Below are 24,342 nucleotides of genomic sequence, written 5' to 3'. Positions count from 1 at the left end.
CTAAATTGACCGTAGGTATGAATGTGAGTGTGAATGGTTGTCTGTGTCTATGTGTCAGCCCTGTGATGACCTGGCGACTTGTCCAGGGTGTACCCCGCCTTTCGCCCATAGTCAGCTGGGATAGGCTCCAGCTTGCCTGCGACCCTGTAAAAGGATAAAGCGGCTAGAGATAATGAGATGAGATGAGATATTATTTCTGTTTATCTGAGACAAAAAGCATTTTATTTCTGAATCTTCCACTGACAGAACAGGTCCAAGGTGATGTTATTTATAGCCCTGCTTGTTTCTGAGTTATTGAAGTTTTGATTAAACTCATCCAAGAGAAGTAACCAGTCAAACAGGTTAAAAACTATGTGAGCTCAATACTGTCTTTCCATTGTTTAAAAAAAAAAAATCACGAATACCTTGGCTATGCAGGGCAGCACGGTGGTGTAGTGGTTAGCGCTGTTGCCTCACAGCAAGAAGGTCCGGGTTCAAGCCCCGTGGCCGGCGAGGGCCTTTCTGTGTGGAGTTTGCATGTTCTCCCCGTGTCCGCGTGGGTTTCCTCCGGGTGCTCCGGTTTCCCCCACAGTCCAAAGACATGCAGGTTAGGTTAACTGGTGACTCTAAATTGACTGTAGGTGTGAATGTGAGGGTGAATGGTTGTCTGTGTCTGTGTGTCAGCCCTGTGATGACCTGGCGACTTGTCCAGGGTGTACCCCGCCTTTCGCCCGTAGTCAGCTGGGATAGGTTCCAGCTTGCCTGCGACCCTGTAGAAGGATAAAGCAGCTAGAGATAATGAGATGAGATGAGACCTTGGCTATGCTTCACAGACTACTGGGATTCCCCAAACCCCACTTTGAGACCACTGATGTAGACCAGCGTTTCTCAACCTTTTTTCAGTCACGGCACCCTTCAGAAGTATGCAAATTCTCAAGGCACCCCCATATAAAATATACGCAGTCACGCTGACCATACGCTGACCCCGGCAGTGACGTTGTGACATGGGAAAGGGGGCCATGAGACAAATTTTGATGATGCATGAGGCAGCAATGATCTGCATTAGTGTAACTATCGTTTTTTGGAATTTTAGTTCATTTTATTTATTTCAATGTTAGAATACAGTCGGAGGAAAATGTTTGTACACCCTTTGGAATTTTTTACATTTCTGCCTAAATTGGTCATAAAACATCATCTGAACTCTCCAGCAATCTTAAGAATGAACAAACAGTGTCTGCTTGAACTAAAACCACCCAAACATTTGCATTTTATCATATTTTTATTGACCATAAGATGGAATTATTCACAGGATAGGGAGGCATAAATAAGTACACCCTTTGATTTAGTAGCTGGTTGACCCTCCTCTGGCTGCAATAACTTCAACCAGACGTTTCCTGTAGTTGCAGACTAGACGGGCACAACGATCAGGAGAAATCTTGCACTATTCCTCTTTGCAAAACTGTTGCAATTCAGCAAGATTCCTGGGATGCCTGGGATGGATGGCTTTCTTGAGGTCATGCCACAACATCTCGATTGGATTGAGGTCGGGGCTTTGACTGGGCCATTCCAGAACGTGAATTTTGTTCTTCTGAAACCATTCTAATGTCGACCTGCTTCTGTGTTTAGGGTCATTGTCCTGTTGCAGGACCCATCCTCTCTTGAGTTTCAACTTTTTGACAGATTGCCTCAGGTTTTTCTGCAAAATAGCTTGATATACTTGAGAATTCATTTTCCCATTGATTATAGCCAGTTGTCCAGGCTCAGAGGCAGCAAAGCACCCCCACACCATGATGCTACCGCCACCATACTTGACGGTGGGGATGAGGTTTTGCTGATGGTGTGCTGTACTGACTTTCCTCCACACATGATGTGGTGTGTTCCCCCCAAACAATTCAACTTTGGTTTCATTAGACCACAATATGTTTTTCCAGTGGCGCTGAGGAGCATCCAAATGCTTTTTTGTGAACTCCAAACGAGCAGAAATGTTCTTTCTGGACAGCAATGGCTTCCTCCGTGGCCTTCTCCCATGAATCCCATTCTTGTTCAGTGTCTTTCTTATAGTAGATGTGTCCACAGAGATGTCTGCATGTTTCAGTGATTTCCTCAAGTCTTCAGTGGACACTCTTGGATTCTTTTTTACCTCATTGATGATGACTCGCAGTGCCTTTGGAGTGATCTTCGCAGGGCGGCCACTCCTTGGCAGAGTAACAACCGTTCCAAATTGTCTCCATTTATACACAATTTTTCTAATTGTAGACACATGAACACCAAGGGTCTTAGAGATGGTTTTGTAACCCTTTTTAGCTTTATACAAATCAATTATTTTGTGTCTTAAGTCTTCAGACAGCTCCTTTGAGCGAGGCATGATGCACAGAACATGCCTCTCATAAAAACACACCTTTTAACTGGTTTTCCAGTGGGGTGGGTAGCTTACGACACACCTCAGTGATTGGACATCAGGTTGGCTCACACCTGAGTCAAATTGTTTAATCATCTAATTAGTCTAATTAGCTCTTGGATGAGCCTTAGCTAAGGGTGTACTTACTTATGCCTCCCTATCCTGTCAATATTTCCATCTTATGGCCAATAAAAATATGATAACATGTAATTGTTTGAGTGGTTTTAGTTCAAGCAGACACTGTTTGTTCATTCTTAAGATTGCTGGAGAGTTCAGGCGATGTTTTATGACCAATTTAAGCAGAAATGTAAAAAATTCCAAAGGGTGTACAAACATTTTCCTCCGACTGTATATCATTTTTTGATGGCACCCCTAACAAAGCCAGACGGTACCCCAGGGTGCTGTGGCACCCCAGTTGAGAAAGGCTGATGTAGACCACTGACACAATCCCAATCATCAAAGTCAATTACCACAGTATGGTCAGAGGAAATCTGTCAGGTGAGCTGTAATAGCTTTTCTATGTATGTCTGGTGCAGAAGTCTTAGGCCCTGTCCACACGGCAACAGATTCAGGTGACTCCGATACAATTGCTTATCATTTAGGCCTGGCGTCCACACGGCACCGGCGTTTTGGGTGCCCAAAACGCAATCTTTTTGAGAACGGGTTCCAGAGTGGAAAGATCTGACAACGTTGCCGTTGTGAAGTCGTCTGGATGAGTAGAATGGATTTGTTTACGATGACGTCACAACCACATGACTGTGAGTGCTTCACGCCGGGTAGAAGTGTAACGAATATCACCAGGATTCACCAGGAAAAAGCCTTACAGAGCACTAGTGAGAGTGAAACACGAGCTTGGATATTATTATTATTATTATTATTATTATTATTATTATTATGTTCAGTGTTAGTTCACAGTAGTAATGCAAGAAGCAGAATAGTGACAGTAATAGTGAAGCAAAAACATGCAATTGTACAAACACTGCAGCTCTACAGCAAAATATTCATTTATGAAATGGTCTGATTCTTAACACCAGTAGTGCCAATGATCTTCTCATTGCGATGCGATGCGAGTTGTCAACAAATCCTATAACTTGGTTCATGAAACGCGCTTACAAAATATTTTCACTGTGAATATTTATTGTGTAATGGTGCAAAGTGAGAGAGAGAGAGAGACTCTGCCCTTAGGGCAGAGTCAATCCCGCCAGCAAAAATAGGGAAAAAAAGGAGCGATCTCACCTCTTCAGATGATGGTTTAAGTCCTACAATACATTCCTCAAAAAGGGCGTAGAGGAGCAAATTAATCCATCAACGTGTAGCATTCAATTTATTCCGGACCATTAAAGACGCCGACTTCCGCGTAGAATCATACGTCATCCTCGCCGCCATATTGGATAGGTCAAAGCGGAGAATAAAGATTCATGTGCTGCGTTTAACTGTACCAACAGGTTTACCGTCCAAACGAGATCACATGGGATTACCTTTCACAGGTGAGAAACAACAAATTAATCCATCAACGTGTAGCATTCAATTTATTCCGGACCATTAAAGACGCCGCCTTCCGCGTAGAATCATACGTCATCCTCGCCGCCATATTGGATAGGTCAAAGCGGAGAATAAAGATTAGCTGCGTTTAACTGTACCAACAGGTTTGCCGTCCAAACGAGATCACATGGGATTACCTTTCACAGGTGAGACTGGAAAAATACTTTTCATTGTATTTGGTCATTATAATGTAATTTTACGAACAGATTTTCCTGACTTTGTGGCTAATATGAAGTCTCGCGCATAATAGTTTATGCGCATGCATCCTTACTTCTTCTATTGTTCTGGTGTCTCCGAAGGGACCGTCTTACAGCGCCCCTAGAGGTGTGGCATGTGTATTGCATCGTTTTCAGCAAGCGTTGCGTTGCCATATGGACCTGATATTTTACTGATCGTTGCCCATTTGGACACGATATATTTTTAAATAACATCTCGTTGCCGTTGTCGTGTGGATGTAGCCTTAGTGTCTAACCTTCTGATCAAGTAGAATGGAAAACAGTTTTTGCTACTGATGTTAGTGGTTACTGTTAACACTAGAGTTGAATGCAAATAATACCACACCACAACCTGCAGGGAAGTCCTCAGCTCTGCATTGCGTTTCGTTAACATGCTGTAGCGTACCACACTGTCCAGGGAGAAACTGACTCAGGGTTTGTTGACAGGATTTGGGATTCTTCTTGACAAACAAGTTTCAGCAATGCACACCTCTCTGCTCCTACCCAGAGTGCCTTGCTTGCTCAGCTTGAATGAATCTGAGTATCTCTTTTGTGAAACACAGTTGGAGCCAAGCATAAACTAAGTGAACTAGAGTACGCTCACTTTTTTTGGCCCCATGTGCGAGTGTGTGCATGTGTATGTGTGTGTTTTGTGGTAGGTGATATAGACTGCTGTGCCTTTGACCTTGAAATTAACCTGCTCAACTGTCTGTATTTGTCTGTAGCCAAAGTGGAGAAAATGAGAGATGAATTGACTTGAATGTTTATTCTGATGTGAGCTATCTGTACGCTGTGTCTGATTTACCCGTTTCCTGCTGTGTGCAGGAACATTTCTGTTTCTGGCCTACAGTGTATTCCCTGAAAGCTGATATAGATATGTGTGTGTGTGTGTGAGAGAGAGAGAGAGAGAGAGAGAGAGAGTGTTAGAGCCTAGAGCATGGTCTGTGATCTTCCGTATGAAGGATGGGTTCGAGCAGTAATCCTCCACCCAGAATTTTTTTCTGTAATCCCCCTATTCAAAAAGCCAGCCACTCCTGCACTGTTTGGATGAATAGCTCAAGTCTAAAGGCAACGGGCACTGACAAGCTCTTCCAGAAGGACTGGCTATAAACATCTCAGCAAGTTGTGGAGAGATGAAATTACAACCAGAGTGTGAGGAGGTTAGAGTTCAGGGTTCAGCGAAGCTTCACCTCCTGCCCTGAACTTGAGCAACTGAAGATGAAACAGGTTGAAAGTGCGCTACAATTACATTTCTGTTATGTAACATTAATTTTCTGTCTCCGACATGCTGCTATAACATTTCATTAAAACTCTACTACTGTGTATTTTGGGGTTTTAGTGCTCGGGCAGTCTGTGACATATCAGGGATCTTTTGTTCTTTCTGCCATGCCTCCTGACACAGATGGAAGAAGGGAGCTGCCGGCCACAGCTCGGACAGAATTACAACGTTCTCATTAATATCTTACTGTAGCCAGGGGTATTTGTGATTTGTTCCTATTGTGTCACTCAGATATGAGCCCCTGGCACTGACTGTGTGGATTTCAAAGGCTACAGGATAAAGAGGAGCATTAAGATGTACATGTGGACGTTCAGGACTACCTTTAATAAGTATCCTAATTAGTTTATTAGCTTATAACATGCCTTACGCCGGCACTGAAACCAGATTGAAATCCGATTGCAGAATTGCACCTTTGCAGCTTAGAAGTTTTTTCAAGTGGGTGTTAGTTGGGTCTCTTTCTTTCTTGCTTGCTTTCAAATCACATGATATTAACATGAACTAGTATTAATGTTGTTATAGTTAGTGATTAATTATTATTCATCTAAAACTAATCCAATCTAACTGCAATGTAGAGATTAGATTAGATTAGATTTTTTTTTCCCGTTTCCAGTTGAGAGTACGTCGTGCGCATTCTGGCTGCCGCTTCTCACCGGAGCTTATTTTATTTTATTTTCTCTCCTTTTTTATTTTTTTACTTTTTTTTCTGTGTGTTTGTGTAGTTTGATGTTTGAGTGTTTTAGTCTGCCGGTTGTGGTGTAGCTCTGGACCCAGTTTTGGGCGTCGGTCCCCTCCAGGCCTTGGTTCGCCGTGGGTGATGCCTGCGCTCCCAGCTATGGACTGCAGTGAGCTCGTTGCTCATTTTAACATCGTGGTTGTCCAGCGCTCTGTGCTTTAATGCTTGGCGTGATGTTCCGAGCGATGTTGCTCGGTGGTGTCACGGTGGCTGTGCAGGCGGTTTGGGACACACCAGCGCTCTGCGTGGCGGTGCTTCTGTGCTCGCTTTGTGGATCCATGGCATGGTGTTCGAGCGATGTTGTGGCGGTGTCACGGTGGCTGTGCTAGTGGTGTGGGACTTGTTTTCGTGCACCTTTTGGTGGGACTGTGGCTGCTACACCACTGGAATTACATCCTGACCCCTATTTGGTGGATTTTTTTTCCCTGTCTATTATTGTAAAGCGTCCTTGGGTTTTGAGAAAGGCACTATATAAATTGAACCTATTATTATTAGATTAGATTAGATTAGATTAGATTAGATTAGATTAGATTAGATTAGATTAGATTAGATTAGATAAAACTTTATTGATCCCTTTGGGCGGGTTCCCTCAGGGAAATTAAGATTCCAGCAACATCATTACAGATAAACAGAGAAAAAAAATAGAGAAAAACTTCTAGATAAATTAAATTAAGTATTTACATATACAAATATAAAAAGAATAAGATATGGGGAAGAGAGGAAAGGGGGAGAGAGAGGAGGAAAAAAATCGGGAAAAGGGGGGCAGCAGGAGAGATATTGCACTTTATATTGCACATTATATTGCACATTGTCCGGTATTGCTTATTGTTAGGCTAAGCTAGGCTACTGCTCCTTCCCGTCCTCTGTCCTCCTGTTACCCCTCCTCCCCCCCAGAGAGGAGGTGTACAGTCTGATGGCGTGAGGGACAAAGGAGTTTTTGAGTCTGTTCGTCCTGCACTTGGGAAGGAGCATTCTGTCACTGAACAGGCTCCTCTGGTTGCTGATGACGGTGTGCAGAGGGTGACTGGCATCGTCCATGATGTTCAATAGTTTATCCATAGACCTCTTCTCTGCCACCGTCACCAGAGAGTCCAGCTTCATGCCGACCACAGAGCCGGCCCGCCTGATCAGTTTGTCCAGCCTGGATGTGTCCTTGGATGTGCTGCCCCCCCAGCACACCACGGTGTAAAACAGGGCACTGGCGACCACAGACTGATAGAACATCCACAGGAGTTTCCTGCAGATGTTAAAGGACCACAGCCTCCTAAGGAAGTATAGCCTGCTCTGTCCCTTCCTGTATAAGTGTTTGGTGTTGCAAGTCTAGTCCAGCTTGCTGTCCAGCCACAGCCCGAGGTGCTTGTAGGAATCCACAGCCTCCACCTCGACTCCCTCAATCAGAACTGGCCGTGACCTTGGTCTGGACCTCCCAAAGTCAATGACCAGCTCCTTGGTCTTCAAGGTGTTGAGCTGCAGATGGTTCCTGTTGCACCACACAGCAAAGTCCCTCACCAGGCTCCTATACTCCTCCTCTCTGTCGTCACTGATGCACCCAACGATGGCTGTGTCATCAGCAAACTTCTGAATGTGACAGCTCCAAGTTGTAGCAGAAATCCGCGGTGTATAGGGTGAAGAGAAGAGGGGCCAGCACCGTGCCCTGGGGTGCTCCGGTGCTGCTAATCACAGTGTCAGACGTGATGTCCTTCAGCCTGACGTACTGCGGCCTGTCAGTGAGGTAGCTGGAGATCCAGGTGACCAGGCAGGGGTCCACTCGCATCCTGTTCAGTTTGTCCTGAAGCAAAAGGGGGTAATAATACCAAGAAGCAATGTTGATGTGATTCAGTGTTTCAACTACACCTCTGGGTGAATGGAAACTTCAGGACCAAAAAAGCTCTAATGACACAAACAAACAAAAATAATAAGGCACACCCACAGGAAAATGCTACTAAGCTGTACCTGGGCAATTCCATGTAAATGTCAACCTCACCACGCAAAAATAAAGCAACATGTAATACATCAAAACCACTCCCAGAGATATCACCTAGGCCTGTATTTTACAGATGTGAATAAGTTGAACCAATTTGTCACATTTTGATCACCTAATATGTCACTGTCAGTCTTTCTTTCTTATAATGTAAAACCCAAGCTAAAATCAACTTTGATCATGTACAATTCTATATTATTGCCACAAGCCACAGAAATGTATGCTAAAATCCACAAAACAGCAAAACAATAGCCATCCTAAATATTATTTAAGAACTTTGATGGTTTTAGCTGATATTTAGAGAGTTTTTCAAAGGGTTATGGTGGTTAAATTGCTGATTTTCTAAACATATGCCATGTCTATTTCAGACGCGTCACATCCATAACAGAATTTCGTCACATCCATAACGCTGACTTTTCCTTCCGAAACTCTGCATGAAATATAAAATATTTTAAACAAAGATTTTTTAATATTCACCTTGGACCCCTCTATCAAATGGATATCTCCATTTTGACATTAGGTTTACAATTTCACAGAGTTTGATAAAAATGTACAGTCACCCAAGAAAAGTGATACTTTTTCTGTCACATCCATAACGCATCTTTTATTGGCATTTTCTGGCATGCCCCAGATGTACTATGGGAATTGTTCTTGTTCTATCACTTCTCCAGTATGGTACAGCCTTAAAATATGCAACACCTGTTTGAATACTGGGAGACAATAAAACATGCACTGGGTCATTTGTTGCCATTTTGAGTTCAAGTGTCACGTCCATAACGCTGGAATTGCTCACCTTTCTTTGTTCTTGCAGTGATAATCTTTTGTATGTTAATATGTAAGCCAGTCTTTCAAATAGAAAAAGGGATATTGCAACTTAAAAAAAAACAAAACACAACATCCATAATTGGTCCATAACATCCTCTAGATTAAAGCTTTCAATATACACTACATGCACCTTTGTAGGTAAAAGATACACACTAAAAGACATACCCTTGGGTGTATCACCCCAGTAACAAAGAATGATACAGTTTAGTGCCCTATTTTTCTGAGTGTGTAAGTATTGGCCCTGTTCTTAACTGTATGCTGTGATCCTCAGACGTCCTTGGAAATTATTTTAGTCTGAAAGGGATTCCTGGCTGCAAAATAAAGTTTGAGAACACCGAATGATTAGATTTCAATCTGTCTTAAATGCATTTTTCTGTGTAAAGCTTAGTGCACTTCATTTTATCATGTAAGTCCTCAGGGACTCTAACTGGACAGGATATCCTTGTAGCAACACTGCAAGTATATTGTTTCCATAACTCTTTCCCAACATCTTTGATGAAGCCATCTGATCCTGTTGTATCACTTCCTTAACAGTAACACAGAGCTAGAAAGGTGTTGGAAAAGCAGGAAATGATTGCTGAGCAGTGTTTTGGGAAATGACTGCTTAGATGCAGAGACAAGGGGGGGAATGAATCCTGTGGATATAGATTCAGAAGTCTAGGTAGTCTAATGTGCAGTTTTTTGGTAGACGAATGGGTACAGGAAAAGCCGAGAGTTGGACACATGATGATGTAGTTCTTCTCGTCATGTGCCTACTAGGAAGTGGTCTTCCTGCCTGTACTTGAACAGACGAGCTGATTGGACAGGCTGGGTGGAGCCGGGGAGAGCAAAAGGAGGAGTATTTGTGTTCTCTCCTCAGTTGCACACTGAACTTGCTCACATGCGCTTAATAGCTTCAGTATAATGCGACTTTCTAAACCAGTATCTGCTCTCATAAGGACATAAGGAGTTTGTGGTCTTAGCTGGCAGGTTTTCACACCTCCTTTGGTAAGTTGCTGCATAGAAATAGACTAAGTGAATAGAAATGTCTGGTATTGTAGAAGAATGTTGTTCATCAGAAGTGCAAGCTTGTTGTCTTAAATCACTGTGAATTAAAAAAAAAAGTTTTTTCTGTTTATAATTTTATCCGTTTAACAATATTTTTCTCTAAACAAACTTATTTTAATCAGTAGAACTAACCTACTTTTCTGCATTGGTGTAGAACTCTATAGAGCACATAGCTGCCTCCGCGATCAACACTGTTTCCAGAATGGTAATGGGTTTCTCTTTACGATCATTGAGGACTGTGTAACGTCTTGATGAGTGAGCCTAAGCTATTGCTCATTAAGCTCCACTCTACATGAGGCGACAAAAGCCCTCCGTCCTTGGCCCACAGTGTGTCCTTGGATTTTTCTTGCATGAGCCTTTGTTTTTTCCTCATTTAAATACTTCTCTTAAATTTCTTGACTAATTATGTAGGAAAGACTCTTGATGAGTATGAACAATATGCATAGAATGAGTCAGGATGAGGGAAGTCTGTGAATACGTGATGAGTGAAAGTGGGGTGTGTGTGGGGAGGGGGGGGGGGGGGGGGGGGGGGGTTACCTTCCTGCTCATGTGGGCAGGAAAAACAAACAGGAGCCCTCTGTCACCAGGGCATTAGAGTCCAAGAAGTTCCTTGTATAGCTGACTAAACAGAGTTAACCCTTGTGTGGTGTACCTATTTTTCTTACTCAGCCAGTGTTCGTGGGTCTGATGGCCCCGCTGCATTTTGGACTTTGGATCCACAGACCCGAACACCATACAAGGGTTAAATAGTTCATTGAATTTTGGGCGTCTTGAAAGGTTTGTGTTTTTCATGTCCACGTGTTGTGTGTTAACAGTTGTGTGCGTATGTGTTTTTGTGCATGTGTCTTTCTCAGAGACTTTGTAGGAAAGGGTGGTTGTAGTGATTGTGGTGGAAATGGAAATGAGACTGCAGTGATGGCATTAGGGCACTTGCAATACTGCCACAGCTTTACGATCACACTGATTATAATGGGATGTGTGTCCGTATGTTTACATGTGTGTACATGAACATGCATTAACTTTTTTTTTTTCCCACTTATGACACAATACAAAAGATGTCATTTTGTGTCTATGCTGTACATTCCCTGTGGCTTTTTCCTGCATATTTTGAGGCTTGGATGCCATAGTACAAAGTCTGAGCAACACAGTTTGTCATTCCTTTAGAATTACCATCACTGAGTTAGGGCTTGTGTGTGGATCCCAGATGGCCTGCATTTCAGAAATGACACCATGGTTACAATTTATAAAATGATTAGACAATTTGTCTGTGGTCCTGCTTAATCAGTGTATAGTTGGGGACAGTCTCGTTGTTTTGCTGTTAATTTTCAGGCATGGTTTTTGCTGAGGTGATAGTGCAACTTTGCTGAAGCTGCTTTGAGGGCCTGTCCACACGGCAACGGATTCAGGTGAATCTGATAAAATTGTTTATCGTTTCGGCCTGGCGTCCACACGGCACCGGCGTTTTGGGTGCCCCAAAACGAAATCTTTTGAGAACGGGTTCCAGAGTGGAAAGATCTGGCAACGGTGCTGTTGCGAAGTCGTCTGGATGAGTAGAATGGATTTGTTTACGATGACGTCACAACCACATGTGCTTCACGCTGGGTAGAAGTGTAACGAACTCGATGCGAGTTGTCAACAAATCCTATAACTTGGTTCATGAAACGCGCTTACAAAATATTTTCACTGTGAATATTTATTGTGTAATGGTGCAAAGTGAGAGAGAGAGAGAGAGAGAGAGAGAGAGAGAGAAAATAGCCCTTAGGGCAGAGTCAATCCCGCCAGCAAAAATAGGGGAAAAAAAAGGAGCGATCTCACCTCTTCAGATGTTGGTTTAAGTCCTACAATACATTCCTCAAAAAGGGCGTAGAAGAACAAATTAATCCATCAACGTGTAGCATTCAATTTATTCCGGACCATTAAAGACGCCGCCTTCCGCGTAGAATCATACGTCATCCTCGCCGCCATATTGGACGGGGCAAAGCGGAGAATAAAGATGCCTCATTCATGTGCTGCGTTTAACTGTACCAACAGGTTTGCCGTCCAAACGAGATCACATGGGATTACCTTTCACAGGTGAGACTGGAAAAATACTTTTCATTGTATCTGGTCATTATAACGTAATTTTACGAACAGATTTTTCTGACTGTGGCTAATATGAAGTCTCGCGCATAATAGTTTATGCGCATGCGTCCTTACTTCTTCTATTATTCTGGTGTCTCCGATGGGACCGTCTTACAGCGCACCTAGAGGTGTGGCATGTGTATTGCATCGTTTTCAGCAAGCGTTGCATTGCCATATGTACCTGATATTTTACTGATCCGTTGCCCATGTGGACGTGATATATATATTTTTTTTAAATCTCGTTGTCGTGTGGATGTAGCCTTAGTTTAGAGTTCAGATTGACTCCAGGTGCCCTGGTGATGTTCCCCGAATAGGATCCTAAGAAAACGTCTTGATTCAAAGGAGATCCAAACTTACTAACCGTCCTCTGATGGATCATCCATCCGCTCTAGTGGTTTTGTCTTTTCTCATGGGCCTTCAGGTAACATTACTGATGAAAGAAGAATGACACCCTGGTGGATTTGGCCTCACAGGCCCTGAATCAGATGACTTTATCTCTGAAAGCCTGGCAGCGTGTGATAGAAGAGAATGGGGAACATGAGAGGAATGTGCAGCCGTGGGAAGGGCTTCAGGCTGGCTTGTATCTGCACAGTCAAAAGAGGAGTAGAGATTCGACTTGTCCTACTTATCAGAATCTGGAACCTAGGATCTTTTTTTCCTCTCTCTTTTGTGGCTGACTATCTATTTAATGAATTTGCCCCTAATATAAACAAATGCCTGTCAGAGCTGATTTATCCACAAGAGGGGTCTTGCTTAGGGCATGGGGGTGTTGAACCACCTGCTCTTATTTGTTTGTCTTATTAAAGTCTGATAATAAGGAAAGGCTGCATATACTGTAGAGGATCAGTTCCTGTCCTGTTTGTACTCATTTTCGCTTTTCCAGTGACAGGCAGTGTTACAGTGTTTGCAGTTGCATCTTCTGCAAGTTTGGATGGAAGATTGAACATGCACACAATGGTGTTCATGCTTGGCTCACAAAGATGAATGGCAGTGATGGCTGGATAATTCTCTCCTCAATGCCAGGATGCATGTGGAATTATGAATACTGAGAAAGTCCCAAGGGCTTAGGCTCAGATGGCTGGGGGCCTCTTGGGGGAGGGGGTGCGCACTATTACAACACATTGACACACTAATGGCTCTGTGTTCAAAGTTTATTTTGTCCTGCTGTTAGTGGAAGGAGTTGTCCTGGTGCTGCATATAAGAACAGGGCTGTTTACTGATAAGGTGACTGCAGTAGATGGGTATGGTTATCTGGTTGCCTGTTTGAGGCACCAGGCATCAGTTACTGTGGGAGTGGTGTGTGTATGTATGTGTTCCATCTGAGGCATTAAACTGTCCTTCAGCCACCACAGTAAAAGCTGGAAAGCCTCCCAATGGAGACCTCACTAAGGCCCTGTCCACACGGCAACGGATTCAGGTGAATCCGATAAAATTGTTTATCGTTTCGGCCTGGCGTCCACACGGCACCGGCGTTTTGGGTGCCCCAAAACGAAATCTTTTGAGAACGGGTTCCAGAGTGGAAAGATCTGGCAACGGCGCCGTTGCGAAGTCGTCTGGATGAGTAGAACGGATTTGTTTACGATGACGTCACAACCACATGTGCTTCACGCCGGGTAGAAGTGTAACGAACTCGATGCGAGTTGTCAACAAATCCTATAACTTGGTTCATGAAACGCGCTTACAAAATATTTTCACTGTGAATATTTATTGTGTAATGGTGCAAAGAGAGAGAAAGAGAGAGAGAGAATAGCTCTTAGGGCAGAGTCAATCACGCCAGCAAAAATAGGGAAAAAAAGGAGCGATCTCACCTCTTCAGATGTTGGTTTAAGTCCTACAATACATTCCTCAAAAAGGGCGTAGAAGAACAAATTAATCCATCAACGTGTAGCATTCAATTTATTCCGGACCATTAAAGACACCGCCTTCCGCGTAGAATCATACGTCATCCTCGCCGCCATATTGGATGGGTCAAAGCGGAGAATAAAGATGCCTCATTCATGTGCTGCGTTTAACTGTACCAACAGGTTTACCGTCCAAACGAGATCACATGGGATTACCTTTCACAGGTGAGACTGGAAAAATACTTTTCATTGTATTTGGTCATTATAATGTAATTTTACGAACAGATTTTTCTGACTTTGTGGCTAATATGAAGTCTCGCGCATAATAGTTTATGCGCATGCGTCCTTACTACTTCTATTGTTCTGGTGTCTCCGAAGGGACCGTCATCAGCGGATCATCAGATTAACGTTTTTAAAACGATTAGTGTGCACACAGCAACGCCAATACACGATTCGCGTGCACATAGCAACACCAATACACGGATACGCTCGGCTCCGCAGGCATCCTGCGCTCCAAATCACTCCGCCCTGAACAGCGAGTGCCCTCTGCAGGGAGCGCACTCCGGCCCTGCGCAGCTCACAGAGCGCCGAGTATAGCGCACGAGCAGTGATTTGGGACTGAGCCGCTGTGTGTGTGATCTCAGTGCATGTCGGGCATGCGCGTCACTTACCACTTGCAAGTGGAAGGATGGCAAGCCTAAAGACAATCATAACTACACAATGGGCAGTATTTGCATCAGTATTTGCAGTATTTTCATACTTTTATACTCTTTAATGAAAGGTGATACAAGGCGGAAGTCCGCGCCGTTTTTCAGCAGTCGCGTCACATGACCAACGCCAGCGAATCAGGAAGGTGGATGTCACAGTGACGTTGTCCAATGACGACGCCAGCTAGAGCTCAGCACAGCGTATCCGCGTATTCTCAATGTTTACACAGCACCGGACCAGACACGATCTGGATTGAATACGTGGACCCTGGCGGATTCCCGTTTCCCGGCGTTTCCAGGCGTTTTAATGTAAACGGACAGTGCATCCGCGAAGAAAACGAGACAGATACGGTCTAATGTAAACTTGGCCTAAGCCTGACACATTAGGTAATGCTTAATGTTAAGGTTATAGCCTTCTACACAGATCACTCTTAATTTCCAGGTAATGGGAATGTAATTAGAGGTTTAAATAGGCAATTTAGCAGCTTTAAACCTTTTAATGCTTTAAATGTTCTCGCATGACAATTGTACAGTTGGATCAGATTCATAAATAATGTGAATGACCTAGAATTATGTCAGAGATCAGTAGTTCTTAACCACAACACTGGGGCTTTATTGCATTGAATTGAATAATGATTTCTGTGTCTCCCTGTTTGAGATCTACTGATAATTATGTTGTTCAAGATAAGTGGCTACAGATAATGGATGGATGATAATTATGTTGTAAAGATAAATTGAGTATATTTGATCAGGAAACACACCAAATTCTGCAACATGATAACTGAATTGAGACCCACTGCCACAAAATACTCCAATTACCAGTTACAAGACCTGAAGGCATAGAGTGAGGCCCCATAGTAATTTGACCATGAGGATTGTGTGTAAATGGCTGATCACAGTTATCACTGTTCTTAGTAGTGCTATGACCACCTAAAGTTTGTGTTTGCATGTAAAGTCACATTATCTCAGTCCTGCAGTGGACTCCACCTGGCTTTAATCTACATTCACCCTCTTCTTTCTGCAACTTTCATTAACTAGCCAAAAAAAAGTGAAATTTGAAATACCGTTCCTCCTGAGAGAGAGAGAGAGAGAGAGAGAGAGAGGCCTGAAGAACGTACTCATCAGTGGTTTGTGTGGATGTCTCCCAGCATGAAGGAGTCGTGTTTATTTTACCCAGAGCTCAACAGGGAAAAGTAAGCCAATCTCCGGTCTCGAGTCAGCAGAACTGCCAGGTCCAGATAATGCTTTACTTGTCAATACTCCCCCCAACACACACACACACACACACACACACACACACACACACACACACCTCTCTCATTCTCTCTGACTTCAGTAGTGGCCCATTGACTTCTACTGCCCAGAAACTATATTTATTAAATAATAATAATAATAATTTAAAAAAAACTACTGGTAAAGACCCAGCCACCCCCATTTCCTGTTACTACTGCTGTTGTTCCACTGTCCCACATATATCTGACTTGCTCTCCTCTCCATAGAAATTGCAAAAGCACAAAATTGCCTCCACTCACCCAATCCCCTTGTAATTACAACATGTAGTTTCTCTCGGCTAGAATTTGCCTGGTCATTTTTTCCACTCTTCAGCTGTAGACTGCTGAGGTTGACCGATGGTATCCCACTGTTTTTAGTGGTGCTTTTATCCCATGTAGTGTCACTTTTTTCCCAGTTCACATTTCAGTCATAAAACTGTTTCATTAATTTAAATCATTAGTCCAAATTATATACACAGTGCTCACTATGGGGAAATTAGTAAACACAAGGCCTACTGCTAAATATATTACAGATGTGTTTTGCATTTTCTAAGCATTATGCTATTCCCTGGAAACAGACATCTACAGTACCATTAAACCTTTAAATATTGTAGGGATTATAGGGATTTGTACATTTACATAGATGTTTACTGGATGTTGGGGAGCTGAATGTATATTACAACAACATGAATTTGTTGAAGTGGATCACTATTCTTGGTTAAATAGCTGAGAATGGACAATTAGCATTTGAAAATGTCTAATTGACATTTTGAAAGAGATTATGTTCCTGTATACCCCCGTGTTCTAGATGCCATGGTACTATAGCCCTTTTTATATCTTAGCCCATTCTCACTTCTAGAAGTGCCCAAACTTGGTCTGTGACATCATGGACATTTCTGCACAGTCCAGTTCTTTCCTGTATATTCGTGTCTGGTCTTGCCTAGCTTATTATATGCACAAGTCTTTACCGGTGTCTCGAATGTTTCTGGCCCCAAGAGCAGTGATTAAGGTACATATTGCACAATAAGGTGTGAATGGTAGGGGTGGCTGCGAGTCTATGTTTTTGAGTCACACATTTGAGTCAGTGTTTTTGAAATAATAAAAAGGAAGATAGAAAGAAGGGGGTGAAAACAACAATGAAAATAGCTGTAAAGCTCATCTCATTATCTCTAGCTGCTTTATCCTTCTACAGGGTCGCAGGCAAGCTGGAGCCTATCCCAGCTGACTACGGGCGAAAGGCGGGGTACACCCTGGACAAGTCGCCAGGTCATCGCAGGGCTGACACATAGACACAGACAACCATTCACACTCACATTCACACCTACGGTCAATTTAGAGTCACCAGTTAACCTAACCTGCATGTCTTTGGACTGTGGGGGAAACCGGAGCACCCAGAGAAAACCCACGTGGACACGGGGAGAACATGCAAACTCCACACAGAAAGGCCCTCGCTGGCCCCGGGGCTCGAACCCAGGACCTTCTTGCTGTGAGGCGACAGCGCTAACCACTACACCACCGTGCCGCCCCTAGCTGTAAAGCTAAAATATAAAATTGGTGTCTGTACCTTGTGTGCGCTAAATTCTAACAGCATAAAGACTAGTTTGGCATTGAGTTATGGTACTTGTGTTTTGATCTTTCACTGCGGGCTGTAAATCCTCCATGATGGTGGCCATGAGGCACTTTGTGTATGGCAAAGGGCATCAGGGTACGCCGTCCCTGTCGATATGAGTGAGTAATTGTATGTTTGGGTCTGATCCCTCTCAACAGTTCTAGCCTGCCTAGATCCCCAGCAAATGTTCCTTCTATTAAAAGCCCTGCCACTGAGGGACAGCTGACCGTATTTGCGTAAATATGTGAATCAGTTTTACTGTGCACTCATCCTCAACTGCTTTTATATATTCATTACTTCCACTGTTGTTGGAGTTGGTCAAACATAGTGTTGTGTATATGTATAATGCACATATAATGCAAGTTCAGTTTCTCTTAAAAAATCACTTCAGATCTGGCATGTGTTTGTGTTGCCTTATTCAGTAATTAAATTCTGAGTCTATTCTTAGAATTAACCCCCTTACATTTTTGTTTAGTCTCTCTTTTAGCCTGCAAAATTATTAACTATTCATTTTATAAATGTGTTTCAACGGATATGGATGAAGAAGGGAAAGGAAAAGACATTTGAGTGATACGAGTGTGATATGATGTAGTATAAATCCTTAGTAATGTAAGAAATGAGAAGAGGGTAGAATGCAAAGTAAATTGCTTCTTGACTTTGAAGGAACCATGGAAATAGGGCTCCATCATGAATTTTGAGTGAGGCTACTTAGAGTTCAGAAAATATACTGAAGTTGAATTCATGCCCATGAGCATTTTCAGCATTTCCATCTCTGTCAGTAAGCTGATAATCTGAAAGTAATGTGCTTTGTGTACATAATACACACACCGTATTATTTTCTGGAGAATGCCACATAAGTGACAGAGATTTAATTGTTTTCCCCTAAACATTTTAATGCATCCAAACGCAAATGATTGCAGCTGTTCTCTCGTTCCTTTCCCCCTTTTTGTTGTCTTTCAAAGTATTTCATTTGAATGAAAATTCAGTAGGCGTGTTTGTTATTGGGGGGGGTTTAGAATGGTCAGAGCCTGGGATATTAGCCAACTGGAAAGCAATTCTGTCTTCCCCTCCTCCTTTCTTTCCTCTTATTGGCTGCTTGTTGAAACGGCATCTGGAGGCTCGGAGAGTGGAGTAGGAGGAGACAGGCAGTGCATTAAAAACCAAGTATCTGTCCCATTTACTCTTCAGTGCTCCACTGTGCTTTACATGTGTGGAGCTGAAGCAGTGAGAAGATTTCTTCTACTCACAGTTCTGAGCATGTTTTTCCTTTTCTTTTCTTATCTTTTCAGGAGGCCTCAGCCTGAAAAAGGGAACCTTAGGATTACAAGCTCTGGGGGATTGTAAGGGACAGCGTGCAAGTGTGCAGGTATGAGAGAGCAGATTGGGTCCCTGTTTTGCCGGCTGCAGCATTGACTTTACCAACTGCACTCACGCTGCTGGGTCACTCTTCAGACGTGAATGCAACCCCTGGTGACCCGCTTCAACAAGTCTTCATTCAGTTTGCAGCACTAGGAAGAGCAAGGATAAAAGACTGAAAGTGACACAAAAAAGAGTGAGCAACAACAGCAGGAGCAGATCACTCGAGTCGGGGCCCTCGGTTGGAAAGGAACTTAAAACCCAAGACAAAAGGAACGTGCAAGAAAAGCATCAATACAAAAGACATTTCTGAGGAGTTGGACATTTAGGAACACCAAGGGGTACGGATCTTTAGCCTCTGTTTCACCCTTCCTTGAATTGCTCCTTCTATCACATTCACCGATCTAAACCCATCATGCCTGTGGAGACTCTTCGTCCCTCAGATGGTCGTCTGACTGGAACACCTTTTACTTCAGCCATGCCTCTCCGAATCTTAAACAAGGGCCCAGACTATTTCCGCAGGGTTCTTCAGCCAGGTGTACGCAAGCTGAGTGCTGTGGAGCGCCTGGAGGCTGATAAGGCCAAGTATGTGAAGAGTCAGCAGGTTGCTCTCACCAGGCAGGAGCCCATCAAACCCCCAGTGATTCGCAAGCCACTGATGTCTTCGGCCATGATGCTGCACACACCACCGGCCAGGAAAGTCCCCCGCAGACCCTCAGACACTGAAAACGGGGAACAGGGGCCATGCAGGGCAACACCGCTCAACCTGGATGTTCTTAACAATCTTATCAACATCTCTGATGGGCCCCAATCTTCATCCCCTGCTCCTAACTCTCCTTGTCCCTCAGCCATGTCTGGGCAGTCAGTAGAATCTCAGCAGAGTTATGGCTTTAATGGGCATTTTCTTTTGAAGCCTGCTTTTTCTTGCACTTCCTCTTCTCTCAACAACCAAATCCAGCCTGCTTCTCTTACTTCTCCTACTCCAGAGCCGAGCCATAGGCCTCCACCTGTACCAACCCGAGGTCCTAGACTCCCTGCACAGGGCAATTACAGCAGCCCAAACCCTGTGACAGTGCGGCGTGTTGATGTTCGGCCACAAGCAGTGATCAGGAAGCCCCAGAGGATGCCTCTACAGCCTCATTCCAAACCTCCACAGCCCCAGCCTAAACCCAGACAGATACCACAGCCCCAGGCCCCACCCCCCCACACATCATCCTTTAAATCCCCATCCCTCCCCTCACACTCTCCATCGTCCCCCTGCCTGCCCTCCAGCCCCCTGTTGCTACGAGCAGGCATGCTACCCCCTGCTTCACCAGCCTGTACCCGCTTGTCCTCTGCAAGCTCACGGGGCTCAACACGCAGACGCCCCTCACTGCACCGCTCCAAATCAGACCTAAGTGACCGTTATGCACGTGCCAATGCTGACCTAGAACGCTTCTTCAATTACTGTGGTTTAGAACCCAGTGAATTGGAGGGTATGGGCATGGAACATTTTGGACGTGCCAATTCTGATATAGTCTCCGTTTCAAAGCTCCGCAGTGTCAGCACACCCAGTTCTGAGTGTGGAGATGAAGGGCACGCTTACAGGGAGGAGGAAGATGATGATGATGATGATGGCCCTCCAAGGCCTAGTGAACGTGTTCCCTACGGCATCTCAGTCATTGAGAGGAATGCACGTGTGATCAAGTGGCTCTACGGGATCCGACAGGCTCGGGACGCTCAAAATGTTTCTAATGTATAGGTGCCTCATTGAAACACCAAAACACTGGTGAGAAGGAAAATAATGGGGACAGATTCAGATGAAACATCTCATCTCATGCCCTGACTTAATGATGTCTTTTGCTTTTTGAAATATATTTATTATTTTTTTGAGACTCTTGAAGATGATATTTTGTGCTGTATATTTGTGATTAGTATGGAGTATTCTTTATTTTCCTTACAGTAAGCTCAAGGATACATTTCAATTATGTTACATCATGATAGATATTTTGTTGTCGCAGCCCATTGTTGTTTCTTTTGGCTATGTAATTTGGGCTGTAATGATTTACCTCAACGGGAGAGAAGACTGGAGCAAGCTTTAGATTCTCTGCACATTGACTTAGAAAGTGAAAGTCGTTTAAAGCAATAATTAAAGGACTAGATACTAAGAGCCATGAGTGTGTGACTGAATGGATGATGCTGATGGTTGTAATGAATACGGCAATAGGCCAGCTGTAATGTTGATAATCAGGTACTTAGTCTTTATATCAGATTTAGACTTTTTAGCAAAAATACTTTTTAAAAAAAATCAAATATGCATTGATGAGGGAACTGTGGCCTCCAATATGTCAAGTGAACAAGAGTAAGGGCTTAGTTATGATAAACCAGGTACTGTTTCAGGAAGTGAGTGCAACTTTCTGAGAGGCCACAGAAATATGCAGTAAGCTACATGAAGGACAAGGGCTGCATCTGAATACTCAGTAGGTAATAACGACGGTTAAGTACTTACTAACTGACTGTAACTGTAGTACGTTCTATGAGTATGCGAGCGAGTAGCAAGGACACAATTTAGACGTACTCCAGTGCCATTTTACCCACCACCTGACTCAGATAATCACAGATGACGTATGCTGCAAAATAAATATATTTCTGCAATGGCAGAAATGTTTAAACAATTCCTGATACTTCTGTACATCACGTGCATCACTGCAACAACTGGCTTTGCTTCAGACAGCCATCTTCTTTCTATTTTTCTTGGGGGATTTCTTCTTCAGTTATTCGGTGGCTCCAGCTTAATTATGGGATAGTATGATGTAGTGTAGCGTAATACGTTTGCATACTATTGAGTATTTGAACACCCTACATACCCGTATTTGAACACCCTACATGCTTTTTGTCTCCTAATAGCATGGAGATATGCGTATTCGGATGCAGCCTAGGATTAGGAAGCAAGGTCTAATCAGCATACATTACACTAAGATATGTTCATATACACACGCACGCACGCGCGCACACACACACACACACACACATGCATACACACATATACACATACAGTGGCGTTTAAAATTTTGTGAATCCTTTTGAATTTTCTATATTTCTGCATAAATATGACCAAAAATATCAGCAGATTTTCACACAAATCCTAAAAGTAGATAAAGCGAACCTGATTAAACAAAATTAGACAAAATATTATACTATGTCATTTATTTATTAAGGAAAACATTCCAATATTACATATCAGTGAGTGGCAAAAGTATATGAACCTCTAGGATTAGCTCATCAGACTGGAAAAAAGTTACAGAACTGTCTAAATAGTTTGGACTCCACCAAACCACAGTCAGACAGATGGAAGAAATTCAAGATCATTGTTATCCTCCCCAGGGGTGGTCAACCAACAAAGATCACTCCAAAAGCAAGGTGTGTAAAAATCCACAAGGACACAAAGGAACCCCGGGTAACTCCTAAGCAACTAAAGGCTTAAAAATCTGATGTTTTAGGTCATATTTATGAAGAAATATAGACAATTCAAAAGAGTTCACAAACTTTCAAGCGGTAGTGTGGATGCATGCACTCAAAGGAACATTCACACACTGACTACTGGTCACTGTGCAAAGAGTTGTTCTGTCAGCATCAAGCGTGAATGTGTTGAAGAGATAAAACGGGTGTGTTGAGATATGGCACTAGTGAAGTGCAAGACACTGATACTGTGAAGGAACTCCGAGCAGCTTTAAACATGTTCCTTTAAGCATCTTTTGACACACGGCTGTGATTTTGTCAGCATGTAAGAGCTTCCATTAGCATGCATGCTTTTATGTACAGGTGAATGGAAAGCCATTTTAGCAAAGCACCGATGCAACTGAAAAACATTCCAGCATTTAATGTTGAAAAAGAGTTTTGTGGTTTGGTTTTATTCTGTTTTATTCTGTGTTCACGCAGCACCATTTCTCCCTGTGAAGGTTTATATAATTTGGGAAGTATGTTGTCATGTGTCAGATGGATGCGGGAGGTTGACGTGAAATAGCCTGAGAGAGCTGGAGTCAGTTTGTCACAACTCTCAGCTATAAGAACACAGTCACATCTCTTTTCTGCAGAGATGAATGGTTGAGGTTGTGAAACGGAAATGTGACTTTGAAGGAAACTTGTAATAATGAAAAATGTAGTGACATTATCTCTGGCCAGAAAAAGAAAGACAAATAGCTGTTTTTCACTTTTTTCCTTTGTAGTTTTTTTTTTTTTTTTAATTTTTCACCAACAGTCTGATGTTACAACACAGCAAGCACTCAGGGTTTGCTTGCTTTTTTTAGTGTGCAGCCTAATCTTTTTACATGCATATGTCAAAAGTAAAACATGTACACACATGCTAATATTATTACCTGTGTAGAAATCACATAAATATGCTTAGCCATGTTTTCTGGGTTATGAAGTATGACCAGAGTTGTGTGGTCAGGTCATTAAAGACTGGACTTCTGATGTCTTCTAATGATATTAATAAACAGAAAATGTTTTGGAAGAACATATTTGTGCATTTAGTCCATCTTTTAACTACCTCTTATAACCTCTCAGAAGCAGAAACTAATCTTTCTTGGAAGAATGTTTATATAAGACATAAATATTGTCTTGGCTTAAGTAAATGCATGGAACATAGAGTGCATTAGAGGGTAATAACCTATAACCTCATAAAGAGTTTGTTTTGACTCTTGGTATTTTTTTAAATTATTTTTTCTTATCAGAAAGACACTTTAAAATTATGTTGAGAGTTTCTTCTTGGTACAGCAATCCTACTTGTGTGAGAGCTTTTGGTTTGCTGGAGCATTTGCCAGCAAGGTTGTTTTAATTGACACTGAAGAGTCGGACATGAATTATTGATCTTTTGAATTAAATAATTGCTTTGAGTATATCTGTATTTGAGTCTCACGATATATTATTAAATATGTACAGCATCAGAAATCATTAAAATCGTATACTGTGCCCATGCAGAAATTCTTTGGAAACGTGTAGTAAATGTGTTGTAATCTCAACTTGGACATTATTCAAAATTTTGTACTCAAAGAAGGAATGTTTCTCTGATGTCTTTGGTTTTAACTTCAAATCTTACGTAACACATTAATGAATTTGTAGCACAGTGCTACCCTTTGCATGTTCAATACCATGTCTAATTTTTATGCCTGCTGCTGTATGGTAAGTAAATGGACACTGTGCTGTTCTATGATTCAGTGAAGTTGCTGTGTTTGACAGCAAGCGATCGTCTTCAAGACTGCCTGTGAGTTACGTCCTGCTTCCAGCATGGAAGAGTTGATGAGGACGAGGAGAGTGAGTGATATATCAGAGAGAAGTGATAGCAGGAGTGGGATTAAGGAGTAGGAGTCGATCCCTGCATGGCAATGAGGTTAGTCATCCTGGAATATGTGGGTTTGGCCTAAAAGAAGAAAGAGCACTCATACTTCCATATCTGAGCT

At 42.8% G+C, this 24,342-nt stretch overlaps 1 protein-coding gene across 2 annotated transcripts; it reads left to right on the top strand.

Annotated features, from left to right (window-relative positions):
* The first annotated feature begins 9,824 nt into the window (after positions 1-9,824).
* Positions 9,825-23,399, top strand: wu:fa11c10 (protein FAM110B). 2 transcript variants are annotated; one of them, XM_060938123.1, is made up of 3 exons: positions 9,825-9,939; positions 10,154-10,204; positions 18,838-23,399. In XM_060938123.1, exon 3 carries the CDS (start codon positions 19,320-19,322, stop codon positions 20,643-20,645), a length of 1,326 nt encoding a protein of 441 aa, XP_060794106.1. In that variant the 5' UTR covers positions 9,825-9,939; positions 10,154-10,204; positions 18,838-19,319; the 3' UTR covers positions 20,646-23,399. The 2 variants fall into 2 exon arrangements, with proteins under 2 accessions (XP_060794106.1, XP_060794105.1); XM_060938122.1 differs by lacking the exon at positions 10,154-10,204.
* The last annotated feature ends 943 nt before the right edge of the window (positions 23,400-24,342 follow it).

This window comes from Neoarius graeffei, chromosome 13 (assembly GCF_027579695.1).
Source record: "Neoarius graeffei isolate fNeoGra1 chromosome 13, fNeoGra1.pri, whole genome shotgun sequence".
Taxonomy (NCBI): domain Eukaryota; kingdom Metazoa; phylum Chordata; class Actinopteri; order Siluriformes; family Ariidae; genus Neoarius; species Neoarius graeffei.
Note: the sequence above shows the minus strand (reverse complement) of the source record. Positions and strands in the feature narration are given on the sequence as shown.

What these genes read in the sequence shown, in the direction of transcription:
- wu:fa11c10 (XM_060938122.1), top strand. Translation starts at nt 19,320, where the DNA reads ATGCCTGTGGAGACTCTTCGTCCCTCAGATGGTCGTCTGACTGGAACA.